This window comes from Typopeltis vanoorti, chromosome 15, assembly GCF_054136105.1.
Source record: "Typopeltis vanoorti isolate ZY-2024b chromosome 15, IOZ_Tvanoo_1.0, whole genome shotgun sequence".
Lineage (NCBI taxonomy): Eukaryota > Metazoa > Arthropoda > Arachnida > Uropygi > Thelyphonidae > Typopeltis > Typopeltis vanoorti.
This window is the reverse complement of record NC_143563.1, coordinates 72,140,205-72,160,872: the sequence shown is the minus strand read 5'-3', so window position 1 is coordinate 72,160,872 and position 20,668 is coordinate 72,140,205. Positions and strand designations below refer to the sequence as shown.

Genomic DNA, 20,668 nt, shown 5'->3' with positions numbered 1-20,668 from the left:
TACGACATGCTTGGATTTGAATTGGCGTTATCCTTATCCCGGCAACCACACGGGGAATCCACTGTATAAAGATATAATTAAAATTAAGGTGTATGAAAACTTTGGATTAAAGTAACAATAATTTTGAATTATTTTAAATATATAAATTGAAAGACATTTTTTGTAATTTCTACTTTTATATTTTATATAAATTTAAAATAAAAATTTCGATAATTTTAATGTATTATTAGAAAACAAAAAAATCACTTTGTAATAAAAAATAAAATAAATAAATAATAACTTCATTGGCGCAGACGTAGTTGCTGAGCATTATGGGTAATTATTTGTTGCACATGCTCCGTCACAAAACGGCTGCTAAAATATCAATTTCTATATTCGTTTAATTTTTTAAAGTAGCTGTCAATTGCGCAGACGTGGATAAATTGCACTGCACATTAAACTTTATATTACATATAAAAATAGCGATATAAACTGTAGTACAAATTTAATTCTGCGATGCAAATAATATTTTAATTCTATTTTCTTAAGTATGAGCTTCTTAAACATTCAATTCTAAGCCTTTTGCAGTCTTATACAGGATACATTCTGAAGTATAATATTGTGAGTTGGTTTGCGTAATACTTTAATTCTCATGGGAATATACAGTAGCTTTTTCAAATTCTGATTTCCCACAGCTCGTCGGTGACAATAATGCACACCCAAACATACGGAAAGCCAACGGGACTATTCATGTTTTAATAAGCAAGTTTCGTATCAATAAATATGGCTTTAAAACCGAACCGAAATGATATTAAAGCAAAGTAGGTTTCCCGGTAGGAATCGAAAAGTGCAAACGACATTAGCGCCATCTGTCCAGAAATGTCAATAACTTAGATGCTACAAATGATTAGAAAGAGCAATGCCGTCAGCCTTTGATATTTATTGCAGGCTAAGTAATATTAAGTTTGGAATCCCATAGGTAACTATTTATGTTTCTGTAGTGTTTTAAAAGTCAAATTTCGCGTAGGTAGAATAAAGAAGATGATAATTTTACCATCCAATACACACAACTTGTACGCATAATAATATAGCACCGTTTCAATAGCTTTAGCTATTTCAACGCTATCCCTAATATAAATAAAACTAAAATTGTAATCAAACATGCATTAAAAAATAAATTTTCTTTACCAATTTGCTGTTCTAATTATTTTGAATTTTTCTAGACTTCTTTTATACATCAGCGTCGTTTTTTTGTATAAATTAAGAAGTGAAAAACAAAATACTCGAAACTGTATCAGAGTTGTTTACGTCTTGAAGAGGGAAAAAAGATACGCAGTCTGTTTTTATTTCTCTCTCTCTCTCTCTCTCACACACACACACACACGCACACTGCCTTACACGAAAGTCTTCTTATGGATTATAATCCAGTGGAGTCTTTTTTTTAGGCATGTTTCGGAATAAATTCCAGAGTTCCACGGATAAGTATTTCTTATACAAAATTCACTGTATAACCGTATTTTAATAAGCAATTGTCGTGTCAATACATACAATTTTAAATATGGAATAAAAATATACTAATTTACTGACTTAAAAAGACCAGGCTTCCAATCTATCTAGAATACGAAGAATTTTTATAACTGCGTTTAAACTAAAGATGACTTCTGTGACTTCATACCGACGTTAAGATTTTTTCTAGATCAAAATAGGCAGAGAACCCTATTTGGAGGTTAGCTATTATAGAACTATAATTGTAGAATAACGTATGCCACAGTAAATAACTTTTATTATGTAAATATTTCGTCTTATGTATCATATGACATCATCAGCACTATCGGGAAAAAAAAAAAAGAATTAAATTCCAAAAGCAGTACTGCGCATGCGTAAATTGGAATATCTCTACGTGTACAGTCGCGTGTTCATGGATTAAATCTATTGGGCTGAAATTTAAATTCAATTAAAATATAGCAGATAATTATGTAATACAGTTGAGGATAAGAATTTCCCAAACGTTTGGAACAGTGAGACAGTCGTCCCGATTAAGATTAGGTCTATGAAGTAAAGCTTCAGCACTTTCTTTATATAAACGATCTTCTTTTTATTATGTGGATCTGTGTAGTAACTCGGCGTTCTGCCATTGGATCCTGTGGTTAGCCTTTACGATTCCATGTTGTGCAAGGCCACATATCTCTGAACATCAAGGCCACGGATGTGGTCTTGATGTTCAGAGATACGTTTATTTATAGATCTTCCTGTCCATAGTAAGACAGGTTACTTGGTGTATGCCAGGTAACATCATTGGTGAGAGTTTGTCTTTTGGAGAAGGAAGCAAGTTGTGAATTTGGTTGATGGGTTTGTAGGTAGCAATGAGTTGATATTTTCTCATAATGTTTGCACACGTTCAGAGATGCCTTTAATATGGAATGGGACATGTGTGGGTTGATTTGTAGGAGATGCTTTTTGGGTTGTTATTGGATTATACACATTTAGTAAGGCTGTGTCTTTGATAATTTCCAATTCATGTTTTCGAGATTCTTCAGAATACATTTTGTGTGCTCGGGATACTAAAGATGTTTTATGATGTCATATTTTTGAGATGGATGGTGAGCTGATGTATTATGGATATAACGACCTGAAAAACTTGGTTCCATTTACACTTCCGTCTACCAAAATCATCTTGTTCACGCTGGGTGTGTACATCAAGAAACGAAATACCTTTTGATGATTCCTTTTCTAATGTGAACTTGATACGAGGATGCAGGGTGTTGATTTTTTGTGGAAATGAGAGATCTGGTTCTGTGTGACTGCACACCGCAAAGACATCATCGACGTAACGTAGCCAAATTGTTAGTTTTGCATCAAGAGAAAAAGTTTATCTTCTAGATGTTCAAGAAAAAAGTTGGCTAAGATAGGTGATAAGGGAGAGTCTATTGCTGTTCCTTACTCTTGTTTATATATTTTATTTTTCCATGTGAAGTAACCTGATGTGATTGCAAATTGGAATAATTCCACTATGTTAGGTGGACATTTTTGAATTAACAATTCTATTGTTTCTTTGTGAGGGATATTAGTGAAGAGAAAGAGACAATGTCAAAGCTAACATGTATGCATATGCCAGTTTAATGTCTTCTATCCTTGTATGAAATTCTATAGAATTTTTTATCAAAGAAGTTGAGTGGCTTGTAAAGGGCTAGAGAAGGTTAGAATTCTTGATACTGTATGCGTGGGACTGTCTATAGGTCCACAATAGGTCTACGTGGACAGTTACTTTAATGTAATTTTGGCGAACCATATATTCTAGGAGGTCTTGCATGGTATGTTTTGAGTCTTTTGAGGGTCTCCTGATCTATGGAAGTTGTTTCATCCAATAACTTGAGTTTTTTAGCTGACTTTTGGTAGGATCATTATTAATCTAGGAGTAAATATTGTGATCATGAAGCAGTAAATACATTTGCCGATCGTATGATTTAGCATCTAAGACTACAGTGGTATTTCCTTTGTCAGCTTTGTGATAACTATATTATTATTTCGTTTTAAGGAATTCTGGGCTTTTAATTACGCTGGTGAAATATTCCCTTCTGATAGTTGGGCATCATAGATCACTTTGGCTATTTAAAACGTAGTCTATTAGCTTCAATACTAGACAGATTACCGCTCTTTTGAGTATCGTGTATGAAATTATAGAACGTCAGAATGTCCGTATCTCCGACCTATCATAATTAATCATTCGGGACTAGTACTGTAACTGGGCTTCACGTACCAGTTAGTATCCACACAAAGCGAGACACGATGTATGTAGATATATTACGGGACCGCTTTGCCTGTTTAGAGGGATGAAAAACCCAAGTTCTGGGAGAACATCCTCAAAATTAATCAATCAAAGCTCTGATCAAGGTCCTCTGCGTTATACACGAGATTAGAACTCAGATCTGCCTCAGGGCTCCTTTGAAATCAACCGAGCTCTAGAGAACCCATACAATTGGAAGCAGACTATAGAAATAGGAGATTAATCATCCTATTAGTAAATTACATGGTGTAACTAATATAAAGAGAAAAATAGTAATTGATCGGATATCTAATGAAAGATATCAATAAAACTGACTGATGAACATATTAGAGATAAATATCCACAGCGTCATGGATCTCTAATTATGTCGTTTAATTAACTACATCATTACGCGAAGAACTGCATCTGACATATGATTACGATTGCATATCAGTATCGATAAATATTTTGTGCGATATAATTGATGACACTTCAAGGCTGCACGAAAGAGAAGCAAAACTTGCTAAAGAACATTTTTTCTTCAACATTTTTCTTAAGAAGATAGGGAAGAAAAAAAAATGACTACTACAGGATTATGCTGTTCTCCTGTCATACGTTTAGCGGTCCTTCCATTTATCGTAACCTATCAGCGGAAGGATAAATGTGGCATCTACGAGCGAACGCAAACATGGCTTCTATTCCCCCTAGAGACGACTTAAACGATGAAAGATTAAGTTCTCAAAAACCTACTTTACGGGGTCTGAAAATTTCATTAAAACATTTTACAACAAAATACGAAGAAAGATGCTGAGTGGGGCGCTGTTAGCATGCACGGAAGGTGCATTAGAGGAATGAGCAAGGGAATCCAAACGTCCCCGAAGTACTTGGCCATCTGTGGGGTAGAAATACGGTCTTAAAGCAATGGAAGAGCGGGAGAACATAACTCACGTTTCGCCATCGCTTGTAAAGTGAAAGCGATGAACTCCCACCTTTTTAGACTACCTACGTTGTTACTTTCTGTCTTAAGTTGGATGCCAAGAAATAACATGTAAGGAAATATTACCTGCATAAGTGAGAGCGAGGTGTTTCCTATTAAGAAGCGTTAAAGTTCCTAGTTTTCTCAAATAGATGGGAGATGAGAAGTAAACAGACATCCTTCCCATCTTTCTTTTTTGATCTGGAAGCACCTAAATTCCCAAATTGCCAGAGAAAATGGAAATCAATCGCATTTGGCTTAAAACTTTAAATAGAATTCTTTACTATAATCTTCATATGTCCAAAGTTTTATTATTCCCCATCCCCACATCCATTGATTTTTTTTTTCTTTTTAACACCCTAACATTTTTCTTTCATTTATTTGACTTTCCTTTTTTTAATACTGTTTAGAATTTAAAAGTATAGAATATCAATAATTTAAAACACGATGTGTTCGAAGAGATTATCCATGAATATAAGCAAGCACTTTTTTTTTTACAAAATGAGATTCAATGCGCTGATAGCCTTTCGTTATAATTAATATATGAAATATGTGAACTTTTTTTTTTGGCTAGATGGGTAAAGCAAGAATGATTTTCATGTTCCCCGTTATCTGTAGAAGAAAATATGTGGATACGGTGTTATTGAGTTATGAACTCTGGTCATGGCGAGGTAATGGCAATAGCCGAGCCTCAGTTAAAACTTCATTGGCTACAGCATTGCCACCTGTTATCCTCTGGAATCTCTTTCCGCAATCTTCAAAATATATGAAAAGCAGAACGTTATTGGTTTGATGGGTGAAGCATATTCCCTTTTGTCTGAGAGGTAAGTTCTTTGAGTGGAGAGTTCTTGAGCTTTAAGCTCGCCCTGAAAGGGCAATGAGATTAGCTGTGTTCAGCTGAGCATAGGATTGACTTGGGTCTTTTGTATTTGTAGAATTCTGCTTCATTGTTAGTCTGAAGTTTGCTTGATCAGGGTTTGGACGAGTGCTTGTCTTGGTGAAGAACTTTTCTGCTAGGTCATGGAAGAGGGATGATGTAGGGAATGTTGGCTTCTCTGTGAATCTGGGAGTTTCTAATGAACCATGGGACGTCCAGAATCATTCTGAGGCATTTATTCTGTATCCTCTGCAGCTTGGTATGGCTCCATGCAGGCGATACTTAAGTGATGACTGGGCGTATTACCATCCTGTATATGAGTAGTTTGCTCCGAGTATCCAGTTTGCTTCATCTGTTGATCATGGAGTAGAGTTGCGCGATTACTTTGGATATCTTCGAGCTTATGTGTTTTATATGACTGGTGAACTGGAGTTTTTTTGTCGAGCATCACGCCGAGATATTTGACTTCAGTCTGCGATAGAATCTTGACTCCTAATAGGTGTATGTCCCCCTTGGTCTGGACCTTGTTTTTGGAGCTGAACTCTTCTGGGTCCTCCAGTCCATCAGTCACTTTCCGAGTGTATGAATACTGCTTTGGAGTCTTCTGATAGCCAATTCGGTACTGAGAGATCTTGCTAATAAAGCAGTATCATCTGCATATAATGCCGTGATTGTTGAACTAGGGTTTTGAGGGGTATCAGCTATGTAGATGAAGTGAGCCCTGCGGCACACTTGCTAGGATCTGACGTCTGGTTAATACAGTTTCATTTATTTTGACCTGCAGGTATCGGTGTTTGAGGTATGTGTCAAATTATTTTTATTAAATTGCTTGTTATATAGAATTTGATGAGTTTGTAGAGAAGACCCTGATTCTATAAAGACCGCAGCTGTGTGGAGATTCCAGTTGAAACCTTTTGTGATATATTCGACCAGTCGGTGTATTTCTTGTACAGTGCTATGGTTTTTTCTGAATCCGAACTGCTCATTTGGAATGATACCTAATTTATCCGTTGCTGATTGAAGCCTTATGAGGACGACTTTTTCCGCAGTCTTTCCAAGGCTGGATAGAAGACTGATAGGTCTGTAGCTTTCGGGGAGTTGGGAGCTCTTTCCAATCTTTTTGATTGGCATGATACCCACCGTCTTCCAAGTTATGGAAAAATGCTCGAATCTGAGGATGGCGTTGATTATGTTGACTAGATGGCAATGGCTTTTCTGGTGATAGTTTGATTATTCTGTTTGTGATTCCATCTGGACCTGGAGCCTTGTTGTTGTTGTTCAAATGGGTTATGATACTTATAACTTCTGCTGCAGGAGTGGATGTGACAGGTTCTGAGTTCTCCTTTTGTTGCCTTAAGACCTGCTTGACTCAGCGGTGAATCTTGTGATAAGATTGATGTTCAGATTTTCAGAAAAGGGGTTACATTGAGTTTCCAAGCCGTCAATTAGAGTTTCGGCTTTTTCTTTATCTGTGTGAGCAATTCCTTTCTTGGTCTGTATTGGGGGTATAGGTTGGCTTTTAGTGCGGAGGGTTCTCAAGAATTTCCAGATTGGAGTTGTCCACTGGGTTTAGATTAGTCAGTTTGTTTTCCCAATCTTGGTTTCGATGTTTTTGCACAGATTCACGGATTTGTCTATTTGAATTATTCAGAGTATTTTTATCTTGTGAGGCTCTTGTATTGTGGTACCTCTTTCTGGTTTTGCTTTTTAATCTGATTAGGTTCGCGATATCCTCAGGGATCTGACCGCTAAGGTTGAAAGATTCTGGTTTGCGTAACTGATGCTATTGCTTTTTTGATTTGGCTGCTAAGGTTGTTTACGGCTATTTCTATTCCCTCTTTATATTGCGTATACTGTGCCGATGTGATCTGAGAGAGGTCTGGAGAGCTTGTCCCAAGATATAGAGGAGTGCGGGGGAAAGAATTGCTCTTGTGTACCGAGCTTAAGAAGAACGGGTTGTGATCAGATGATAATTCGTTTAGCGTTTCCAGTTGGTATTGGTATCTGATGTTCCTGAGAATGGCGATATCGAGTACGTCTGAGCTTCCAGCTGGGCTGTGATGATGGGCACTGTGGGTCCGGCTATAATATTAGAGTTTCGCGTTGAGTAATGGTTTAGAACACGACCTTTGTCATTGATTGTGAAGCTGAATCAAGCATATGATGGTCTGGTGGCCTTCGCCGCATTTCAAGCACCTAAAGTTGGCCGGCAGAGTTTTGCGGTGTGCCCAAACCGCTGACATCTGTGGCACTGTCTTGCGGAAGCTCTCTTTCTAAGAGGTTCCGTGTGGTAATTTTGAAGCCACAAATAACAGTCGGTTCATACATCTTCTTCTGAGTGTTACCAATCTCCACAAGTACTAAAGGCATTGGCCTTTTGTCAGACCTGAGCATCCTACTCACTTTGATTTGAGTCAAGCTCTGGTTGCTTACATCAGCGGAGATTTCTTCGGGGGTGATTCCGTCTGTGACACCGCGTATCACCACCTTTAGGGTCTTTTCGCTTGGTAAAGCAAAGGTATGGTAGGGAAGATTTTTGTTGTCATCTGCCTATAATCAGTGACAGCAGCTGGCTGGATTTTGACTTCCTTATCTTATTTGTTTGCCCAGAAGTATGTGATGTTATGCCCCCTGAAGGCTGATGTGACAGAAGTCCATTTCTCCTTATCCCGTAATAGGACTGGGGGGGGGAGACCTTTTCCGAATATTTTGGAACGTCCTATGTAGCTAAGTCCTCCTCCATATGATCATCTGTCGTTCTTCGCCGTTTGTTCGAATGCTCCCCTTGTGAGTAGTCATGGCGGGGTTTTAGGTGGCTGAACAGTAATGAATTCCCCTTGAGATTTCTCCTCCTCTCCTTCTGGATCATTCGTTTGATCCTACAAGTTTAAATAACCCAGACAGTCAGTCTCAAACTTTGTCATGATGACCTTTTGAACTGCTAGTGACTCCACCTTGTTTAGATTCCGGATCTGATGCCCTCTATGCCAATGGGGGCCTCCTAGAGTTATTTGAGGGGTGTGGTGTGAAAGACTGTGTAATAAAGTAGGAAGGTGTGAGCCCGCAATTATATTCCTGCAGGCCTAAGGACCTGCCAGCACAATCCGGTCGACTGGAACAGTCAAGTAGCAAAGATCGAGAAGCGGTGTTTAGGGAGAGACCGCGAAACGGCTTGACTCAACTCGAATTTCCTACCTCCCTAAAACCATACATTCACCACTGGTCATCAGTTGCGGGTGGGGCCTACGCGGCCATTGCCCTCATAGATATTTCGTGTATGGGGAGAGATAGTAGGAACTCGGCAGGGTTAGAGCCAGTACAATACAAGATTCACGGAGGTATCCGGAGAGTTCATCGAACGATAATGCGTCGAAAATGCAATTCATCGAAAAACAGCTCACCGAAAATTTTAACTTTTCGAAAATGTTATGATAAAAGTGATCCATTTGGAACAAAAACTGAACCGTACAGAGAGTGAGATAGCAATGCTACTTTAATAGGGGGAAATTATAGAACAGTATGGTTTATATAGTCTTTCTTGTCCGATAAACTGTTTCACGTCTGTTCATGAGACTGATTTGTCTGTTTCCGGGAGGGAAAAGCCCACCCATCTCCGTATTGTGCCTGCTCTTTAGCTGAACAGGACTGATAAAAATTATGCGCGTCGTAAAAGGGATTCCAACTACCCAGGTCTTTCTAACTAAACGGCTTCGTTTATACCGACTGAACTACGCATGTTCCATTATTATTATTATTGTTGCTAGTAGTAATATGAGACTTCAATACAGCAATTATTATGGGATGAATTTTACTCAGATTCGCTATTTGAAACTTTTATAAGAAAATGTCGAACCGTTCCAGTTTTCAGTTCAGCTATATTCGGAGCTTCAAAGAAATCACGTGTCCAAATTAAGTACTGTATTACAAAAACTCTCTGACTTAACGGACTTAGTACAAGTTGTAGGTACAAGAAGCAGTCTGCACGGTTCAGTTTTTGTTCTTAATGGATCACTTTTATCATAACATTTGCGAAAAAAAAGTTTCGAAATGATATTAGCAATTCCGCTTTGGTTGGATCAATTTAATGAAATTTTAGTTAAAATTTTCGGTGAATTGTTTTTCGATGAATTTTCATGGAATCTTAACGGAACACCTCCGATAATTGTGTAGTACAGCCTAAAAGGGTTTCAAGCACAGTAAATAAAACACGTCTATCCGCATCGAAACTCAAACTCCCCTCAAAATATTTCAATATTTTTTTTTGGATAGATGTGGGCGAAGCAAGAATGCTTTCACATTCCCCGTTATCTATAGAGAATAATGTAAGGATTGGATGTTATTGAGCTACGAGCTCTGATCATAGGAGGTTAACAGCAATAATCGAACCTCAGTTAGAACTTCATTGGCTACAGCATTGCCATCCATTACCCTCCCTCGGTACCCATTTTAGTCGCCTCGTACAACATGCATGGGCTGCAGTGGAGCTATTCTTATCCCGGCCACCAGACGGGGATATATATATATATATATATATAGAAAGTATTTTACCTTGGGTATGTATAATAAATGTTAAAGATACCAAGAAATTTTAAACCTGGTTTTACTCCATTTCCCAAGTAAGCAAACAGACAAATAAGTCAAGTTTGCGCCTGCACGTAGTGCAAGTCTAGGTGACCCGCAAAGTAGTGCAAATCTAGGCAACTCGTGGTAGAGGTGGAGTAAAACTAGGTTTAAAATAGCTTGGCATCTTTAACATATATTATACCCAAGGTAAAAAAACTTTCTCCATCTATCTCTCATCCTGAGATTTTTATTTAATAAGGTCAAAGCATCTTATGGTAACTTGTTTTGGTAAAATACATATAAGCTCTGTATTACTTAAACCTTGGTATTTCTAAGCCTGGCCTCCACTGACGAGACCTCAATAAAGGTCGAAACCGATATGGATAGGGGGGGCCCCCTTGCCTTTAATGCATAGCACCATACATCTCCTCAAGGAGATGGGCTTTGCATTAAGGGTAAATATTAAAATTGTGATCAGAGCTTATACTCCCTTTACCACGAGTTGCCTAGACGTGCACTACTTTGCGGTTCACCTAGACTTGCACTACGTGCAGGCGCAAACTTGACTTATTTGTCTGTTTGCTTACTTGGGAAATGGAGTAAAACCAGGTTTAAATAGCTTGGTATCTTTAATATATATGAATATTTAATATATATATATATTGATCCCCGTATGTGTATATATATATGAATATAAACAAATAAATAAATATATATATATATATATATATATATATATATATATATATATATATATATATATATATATATATATATTTATTTATTTGTTTATTTGTTTATATATATTAAGGACACCAAGTAATTTTATAAATTTGGTTTTTTTACTCCTAATCCCAAGTAAGCAAAACAGTTAAGTTTGCGCCTAAATATAGTTCAAGTCTAAAGGTACTGCAACACCAGGACAACTCGTTGTAAAGGTGAGTAAAGCTCTGATCACTATTCTTAGTATTTCCCATAATGTAAAACACATCTCACTAAGATATGTATACTGTTATACACTATGGGTGTGGGGGGTCACTACCCTCAGTGAGTCGCTAGGCCCCGAAATACAAGAAATACCTGAAAGATCCTTTACCCACCTTTATAACAAGTTTCCCTGGTGTTGTACTACCTTTAGACTTGAACTACGTTCAGGCGCAAATTTACCTGTTTTGCTTACTTGGGGAAGGAGTAAAAAACCAAGTTTATAAAATTACTTGGTATCCTTAATATATATTACCCCAAAGTAAAAAAACCCTTTTCACATCTTTATTTCATCCACAGTTTCTTATTTAAAGTAAAAGCACCTTGTAGCAACTTGTATAGCTAAAGCTGATAAGGCTCTGTATTACTAAAAACCTTGGTATTTTGGGTCTAGCTACTCACTGAGGAGACCTAAAAAAAAGGTTGAAACCGGTCTGGGTAGTGAACCCCCACGCACAATATAATGTATAACAGTATACATCTCTTAGTGAGATTTGTTTTACATTATGGGAAAAAATACTAAGAATAGTGGTCAGAGCTTTAACCACCTTTACAAAGTTGCCCTGGCGTTGCACTACCTTTAGACTTAAACCACGTTCAGGCGCAATCTTAACTGTTTAGTCTCCTTGGGAGAAGGAGTAAAAAAAACTAAGTTTATAAAATTACTTGTTATCCTTAATGAATATATATATATATTCATTAAGGATATATATATATATATATACATATATATATATACATATGTATATATATATATATATACATATGTATATATATATATATACATATATATATATATATATATATATATATATATATATATATATATATATATATATATATATATATATAATATGTATTTTAGTATATATATATATATATATGAATATATAAAAGTTTAAAGTTCAAGTTTAAAGGTGGTGCAACACCAGTACAACTCATTGTAAAGGTGGGTAAAGATCTGATCACTATTCTTAGTATTTTCCATAATGTAAAGCACATCTCACTAAGAGATGTATACTGCAGTACATTATGGGTGGGGTCACTACCCAGACCTGTTTCAACCTTTTTTGAGGTCTCCTCAGTGAGTAGCTAAACCCTAAATACCAAGGTTTTTAGTAATACAGAGCCTTATCAACTTTACCTATGCAAGTTGCTAAAAGGTATTTTTATTTTTAATAATCTCTGGATGAGATAAAGATGTAAATAAGATTTTTTTACCTTGGGAATAATTATGGAAAATACTAAGAATAGTGATCAGACCTTTACCCACCTTTACAATGAGTTGCCCTGGTGTTGCACTATCCTTAGACTTGAAATACGTTTCAGGCGCAAACTGAACTGTTTGCTTACTTGGGATTAGGAGTAAAATGACCAAGTTTATAAAATTACTTGGTAACCCTGGGTAACCCAAATAACATGAGAGGGAAGTGATGAATATATGTACATATATTGTTGTAATTAGGATTGAATCGGGATGTATATATTTATAAAATTAAAATTTAACTGACTAGAACCCGAGAAAGTATAACAAAAACCTTTAATAAATCACGACTAGTTTTCGACTTCTTCAGGTGAGTAAGAAATAACATAAGACTTAAAAATTGCAAGGTAAAAAACATGGACTTTCCAGTTAAATAAATAGTAACAATCATATTTGAATAAGTGACCGCGTGCTACTGTTGGCATGAGTTGAATGTGTGTGTGTGACAGCTAATTTTAGAGCGCCAGTATCTGATTACTGCGTTATGGGAATCAGGCAAATTGTAGCTTAGATTGTTGTTCAAGTGTGAAGGATCCAGAACTATTTCTTTTGATTCCATAATTCGTCTTTCAAATTCATCCTTGTATATATATATATATACAGTATATATATATAAATTGGTTGTGCGGTCCCCATAAACTTGGTGAGGCCGTTCTTCGAGGTTAGAGTTTGCGGAGAGAGAACATGACTGGAAAGGGCGCTCGCTCGTGTTCTACTGTAGGAGATGTCACGTCTATGTTCCTCAAGACGAAGTGAAACAGATTTATCTGTCTGGCCAAAATAAGGTCGACCAGTCGCACATAACTTTATAAACATCAGGAAAATGCAGTTGGTTGTGTTTTGGTTTTGGTCGACTCAGAAAAGAACGAAGTTTTGGCAGAGTAGTATGGTCGGTATTTATGTTGAATTTCTTCATAATCCTAGATAGTTTTGGGGTAAGAGAGCTAATAAATGGTAACTGTATTTGAGTGATAGGGTTGGAGTCATCTTCTTGTCGAGATTGTTGGCATGGTCTCAAACGTTTAATGATGTTACGAGACGAATATCCATTATTTAAGAAGGTGTTTTTCAGGAAGTTAAGCTCTGTTTGAAGGTCTTCTTCTGTGGAAGTGAGACATCTTGCTCGATGGGCAAGGGTGTAGATGATGCCCAATTTCTGAGGAGGGAAGTGATGAGAAGAGCGATGCAAATATCTATCACTGTGGGTGGTTTTTCGAAACATTGAATATTTAAGAAAGTCAGGTAATCTACTGATCTTTAGATCCAAGAAGGGGAGAACGCCGTTAATCTCTACGTCTGATGTGAATTTAATGTTCTAATGTTGATTATTTAAATGGTTTACGAAGTTTTGAAGTTCCTCTGAACCATGTTCCCAGATAAGGAAGACGTCATCAATGTAGCATAACCACAGTTTACGTTTTAAAGTAGCTATAGAAATAACTCTCTCTTTAAAATCTTCTAACAAAATGTTAGCTAAGACTGGGGATAGAGGGATGCCCATAACTAACTAACTATATATATATATATGCATGCCTGTGTAGCTCAGTGGATGTGGCGTTTGCCAACCACGGCGCTTGGCCGCACGAAGGGAGACTTGGTTTCGAGTCCAATCGGCGACTAGAGGAAATTTTTCTAAGCCTTTTTTCGACCGGTTCCCGAGTTAGTCGATCTCTGGCACGGGCATATTGTGTTAGGGTTAGGGACCACGAGATGGCGGCACATTTGAGCCGTCTCTCTTCACTGAGTACCGCTTAATTAGTGATAGCCTTGGGCCATCTATCTCTGATTGGTACCAGTGGAGATTGAACTGCCCACTCAGTCTCCAAAAGTTAGATAGGGCTAAATGGCCTCTCCTACTCCCCATATACGGGAATAAAAAGGCGTTAAGGTTAGAATATGTAATATATATATATATATACGTATTTATGAAGGAGGTGTATATATATACATACTCGGCCTGGTTGGCCGAGTGGTTAGCGTATTCGCTCTCCAGCCAATTGGCTGCGGGTTCGAATCCCCGCCTAGGCATGGATGTTTGTGATTGTCTTCCACCTTCATACATTCCTTCACCCAACTATAGATATACTCTCCCAATATGGACTGGGTCACCATGGGAGTAATAGACCCAAAACCTCCCGCAATAGGAGAGGCTTTCATCCTACAGCGGGTAGAAAAATAGGCTGTAGGCTGTTCATCATCATCATCATGATCATCATATATATACATATACAGGAATACGTATATATGTGTGTGTATATATATATATATATATATATATATATATACGTATTTAAGAAGGTATATATACATATATATGTATATATATGTATGTATATATATATATATATATATACGTATTCCTGAGCTTCTACTCGGTTGTAATGGTACATTTTGAAGAATAAATATTTAATGACTTAAACCGAGATAAAATATATGAAGTTTTAATGAAAATGATACAAGGCTGTAAAAGGCTAAATGATAGTTTTAGCCTTTTACAGCCTTCCAGGTAATTCCAGGTAATATGAAATGCACTATTTGAATTAATTATAATATTATGATATGAAATAGTTAAAAGTGTATAATAATTTCTTTAGAAATATTAATATTTTTCTTTTTTAAAATTTTATTTTTTATCAAATAAAATATAGTTTCTAATATTTTAAAGATATATTTTAATTTTTATTAGTAAATCATATAAATGTAGCATAAATTTTATCATTGTTATCTAAAATAGCAATCTATTTTATGGGTATTCAAGAAAATCAGCCACTAGAATATATGCAATTTACAAAAATTACTGTTGGTGGTAGTAGACGGTCGATGGCGTGGTGTGTTACTGGTGACGAATTCGTGAGTAATTGGAGAAAGTCGAGGTGGGGAGATAGCGAGTTATAGGGGCGTGGGATTCTTCGTGTGATATTTCTAAGGAGTCCAAGTTCATGTTAATAATAATATATTTGTAATATATTCGACTCTGTTACGAGTTGCCTTGGTGTCTCCCTACTTAAATACCCGATTCCTAATATAATTGTGTTTTTTATCAATTATATTCCCATGTCATGGAAACAGACTATTATAAAAAATAAAAAAAATTCATTTAGTCTTTTCGTTTTTCATGTTGGGCTCAATGGCATGTCAAGGTCAGTTAATTTGGCTTGTTAATATTCATTTTAAACGTTTACATTAATAATAGATATAATGTTAAGAATCACATTCTCATTCTTGCAAACTATCTTGTTTGCCCATCCAGAAATGTGTGTAGAAACAAGCTGTACTTTGCAAGGAGCAGCATGGGTTTACTAAAGAGGAGGTGGAGTCTGGGCAATTTGCTCATTTTATTTTATAGCAGTGTTACGGCCGAGTTGGATAAAGAGAATGGATATAAGGTGAACAGTGGTGCATCTCAGGGTTCAGTCCTAGGACCATCGATTAATCTGTACATTAATGATATTAGAGAGGGCATGGCAGGAGATATTTACTTGTTTGCTGATGATGCAAAGATAGGCAGGGAAATCAGAGATACGAATAATATACACCATTTACAGGAGAAAGAGGGATGATATGATAGAGGTGTAAACGTTTGAGAGGCGTTATAGGAGGTCGGTTGATAATATTTTTCATTATATAGAAGGTGAAAGAGGGGGATAAGGAGACGTTAAGTTTGTTCCGTAGGTGTTAATTTTGTGTGCAGTTAAGGGATGAGAGCTAAATTTTTCCTCTCACAGAGCAATGAGACAGTTTGTCTTTATAACAGCTGATGTGAGTGATGTATGGCCTCCCTCGATGAGTCCGTGACTCCCAAGAGGTTTAATAATAATACTTTATGTTTCAATGTGGGTATCTAGGCAATTAAAAAAAGTTAGTGTTAATATTTACAGAAATAAACGCAAAATCTTTTCACGATCATAGAACAAGCAACCACTTTCTTAAAAACTTCAAAAATGTATATCTTCTGTAATCGTTAATAACTTAAGTAAAAATCTAACGTATGATTTTATGTTTAATCAAAATATTATTTGAAAGAAATATCATTCTCGAATATATGCACATTGCTTATTTTTTCGAGTTGCCTCAGTATTGACATTCAAAACCACAAGTACCAGATCGCATTTTGCCTCTCATTAATACTTTCACAACAATATTTGACACTTTTTTTGATTTCTCATCACAGACGAGAGAAGTAAAAGCCAAGGATAAAATCTTGAGGAATTAGACGGGATAAACCGATATTTTTCTCAAGGAAAAATACCGCTTCATCCTTTCAGATAGTTAGCTAGCTAAGACCACATCCAACAATTTTTATATCAACAAGAAGCCATCCGATCCAAAACATTTTTTTTCTTAATCTCAAGAACACTTCACTGTAAGCTTCATCAGTCATTTTGGATTTTTTTTTCTGTTGCAATCCCTAGAAATTCAGCAGATAACACCGTCATGTCTCACGTTTTCTCTCTATGTGACGTCGTTATGGGACGCAATTTATCTTCATTGCAAATGTCAGTGTACATTTTCTCTCCTCTTCTAAGTCAAACTTTGGTGCTGTGAAAAGTAATTAATTGATGATGAAGGCAGAGAACAGTCGCAGGTGCGTTGGGTTGTTGCAGCAATCGGTAAAGAGGAGAGATCACCACTGAAGCAAGACTGACGTATCTACTCAATCTCATCTTTACTTCTCCACACATTATTCTTTGAAAGAAAGAGACTTTATTGGGAAAAAATAAATACGGTAGCCAAACTCTGGATTTTTTAAAAAATTCTGGTATCAATTTATCAAGAATTATAAAATTCTTCTTTCAATTGCGCAACAAGTTCGAAGTTTTGCTGTTTATTATTTGTTTTTATTAATAATAGATGATTTTGAATCACCCGTACGAATATAAAGACATATTTTCGTTATTATAAAATGTTTCCTTTAGCTTTCTCTAAATTGCCTTTTCTTTAGAATTTCAAGTACCTGGTATCTTGATGTATGCGATTAATAAGTTTTCATTTACAAAAATAAAATAGAGCTTTTCAATCATCAAACCACGTGAGAGTTTGCGCGCCCGTGAAAGTTTCAATTTCATGCAGATATCAACAATGAACATTGTGCTTGTAAATCATCAAATCACGTGAGAGTAGCACGTGAAAGTGTCAATTTCATGTAGAAGTTGTAAACAATGTATTTTTTAAACAATAGAAAATCGTTACTGTTCTATCACGAGTGAGTTAAACAATGGGACATTTCCCCTTGTCAGTTTCTTGTAGAAATTATAAACAGTGGAATTTTCCAAACAATAATAAAAAAAAAAGTTTCTGTTCATATAACAAGCGAGGTAAACAATGGGAGATTTCCAACAACAAAAACTTTGGCTATAAAAACATTCAATTCTTGCGTAAGAGTAAACAAATCTAGTGAAGTTTAATTTTTTGTCACAGTAATCTGATCGCGTGTCTTACATGACGAAATGCAGTTCAGCCAAGCTTGTTAAACTTTGCTTCGTGTCATAATTCGATTTTGCATTCTAAGCTACTCTTGCATAACTAGAGATCTTATAGTGTATAAATTATTCTCGTCTGTTGTACCCTAACAATAAATAATAGCTAAATATCCATGTACTTTGTTTCTTGTTCATTACGGCATTGTGAACAGCTTTGTCGTCTCTCGAGTATCGAATCATTGCTAACCTGGAAAAATGCCAGTCAAGAAAACCGATGGGAATTAGGGTTAAGGTCGACACTCAGCAAATATATATGGGGTAGCTATTTTATTGCTTGTAATTTCGTTTTCATTTTAGATAAGTCGGTAGAAATGTGGAAAATCTCAAATGCACTCCCGTAGCTTAGTATTTTATTTGAAATATCACATATACACACGTAACAGCAAAAGTTTGAGAACACTTTTGAGTTCCACGATCATAAATTCTAACAAAAATGATTATAGTCCGTACATTAGGGTCAAATATTAGTTTATATTTATTGTTGGACTAAAACTATAAGCACAGACTTCTAGGCTGGGGTTAGGATTTTCTGAAGGAGGATTGTAAGTCCACTTAAGGGAGATGCAGCTTAATATTTTCTATCAATTAGTAACGGATACTTATTAATATCTGAATTATTTTCGTGAATGTATTGATTTTTCTGCAGAAATGTATAGGTTAAATTCTTGGGGAGGGGAGAGTTTAATTTCTCAGGAATTCTTTGCGTACATTATATTTTAATTTTTTTAATGAAAAATGATTTAAAGTTTATATGGAATGAATCAGTCTTTTAAAGTGTTAGAAGTAATTTTCTTGATTTTTTTATTTTTATTTTTTTATTTTTTAGAATTTAGAATGCTTACACTATTTTTTCCCTTTCGATGTTAAAACCCATTTTGTTCAATAGAACGTTTAATTTATTTTCTAAATATCACAACTTTAGCATTTACCGTATTCCTTGTCGTTATCTGAGTGCATAACAAATGAGTATTTAAAACAGTTCGAATTGCAACTGCTGGCTATTGCAGTACAAAATAAGTCCAAGCCTGTGTAGGCTTATTAGCGTTCTTTCTCTGCCACAAAAACAACTTAATGTGCTCCGATTTGCTACCATTCTCATAAAAACTCTTATTCTAACATCATATAAATACTCTTTAGAGTATTAAAGTATTAGTACTTTAATATTTTTAAGCATGGCCATTTCAGTATCTCGATTAACGAGACAAGCGGATACGTATAATAAATGATTTATATGAAGGCGTCGAGATTAATTATCATGTTTTAATTAAATACATCAAATTAATGAATGTATCTTCATTTATATATAATCTTATTTAATCCTTTGAAGATATTTTTTCCCTTTTCTCTACCGAATATACGACATAATCCTTACCCTGCTAATCTCATTTTGACAGCTAATTTCATATTTCAAGTCATAATCCTCTAACTCCAGACATTACTAATCTTTTAATAAGTTATTTTATCTCGCATAGTAAATGATCTTTTATTACTGCGTCTATTATTTCGATATCCTTAACCGATTGAGCCCCATCATCGTTGATATCTATTGTTAACATGGGAGACTTTGCCTTGAGAGATTGCCTCGGTGATCCAAGTAATCCGTTAATCTTGTTAGACTTGCCAGCCTATTATATAAAACTCTGCAGGGATTTCTAACAAATTTTGTTTTCTTATCTTGGAGAGAAAGAAAGAAAAAAAGTGCTGTGTTTTATAGCAACTTCTACCTCTCTTGGCTGGGTCACCTTGAAAGTATGACGTCACTGAACGAATCTTGTAATTAAGAATATAGGAATTTCATATATAGCATTTCTAATAAATGTTTTCTATAGAAAACATTTAATTATTGAGTACATGTCGAATTTATCCATATTTTTTATTTACGTTATTATTTGAAACATAATTGATATGATGTAAAATATTCGTCTATTATTCATATTGAAATTAACATCATTATAATGGTCGATTTCTTTAAGTGGAATTTTTTTTTCTTTTTCTTTTATGTTTATAATTCAATAATATTTATTTAGAAAGCTGCAATGAAATGAACATTATGATGTCATTCCATTTTAGCCAATAATGTAAACCCAAACAATACAAGACGTAATAATATCGTTGTATTGTTTAGATTCTGTAATCAAATCACAATTGTCTATAACAGGTACAGACGATCGTTGATATTAAACAGACGAAATTCTCATTCTACTTACTGTGTTCTCAAACCGCATGATAAAGCCATGACAAACAACATCCACAGCATCTGTTGCACAGCATTGCTCATCGACATGGTTCGAGCTTCCTGTTCTCTCCAGACTACCGATGTGTGGGGTGTGTGCGTGCGAGGGATTGGTACGATCGCACGTGAGGGAAGCGTCCATCCGCGACAACAGCCGTTTACAAGGACATATGGCTTGCGCGCGGCACTTACACTACACTCCGAGATTGCGTGGAATTAGAAGAGCAAGTTTCGGCCACCAGGCAATGCAACAGCATCCACGGCGCATGCGCACTTGATCATCATTGAATCCAACACGTGTAGGCATTGCGAAAATTAAATTTTCTCTGTGTGTGTTGGTATTTTGCGCTAATCAAATTATTCAATTGTCAATTTAGACATTAATTTTACAGACTTGTGTTCATCTAATTGAATTCTTAAGATTCCAGGTGCTTTTCGTCAATCCATACTTTTACTTCTGCGATCAATTTCGACTATCGCAATGTTGTTTTATTTATTTTTCGCCCTTTTTTCTTTATTTTTGAAAATACTTCGTCTTTCTATACCGCA

General features: G+C 35.8%; 1 protein-coding gene across 1 annotated transcript in view; it reads right to left on the bottom strand.

Annotated features, from left to right (window-relative positions):
- Positions 1-20,270, bottom strand: part of LOC150098879 (glycine receptor subunit alpha-2-like) — a 117,556-nt gene extending 97,286 nt beyond the window's left edge. Inside the window, exon 1 of the mRNA XM_090404688.1 lies at positions 20,094-20,270. Within this exon, the coding sequence (XP_090260814.1) occupies positions 20,094-20,170 (77 nt within the window). The 5' untranslated portion in view covers positions 20,171-20,270. The remainder of the gene's footprint in view (positions 1-20,093) is intronic.
- Positions 20,271-20,668: the final 398 nt, after the last annotated feature.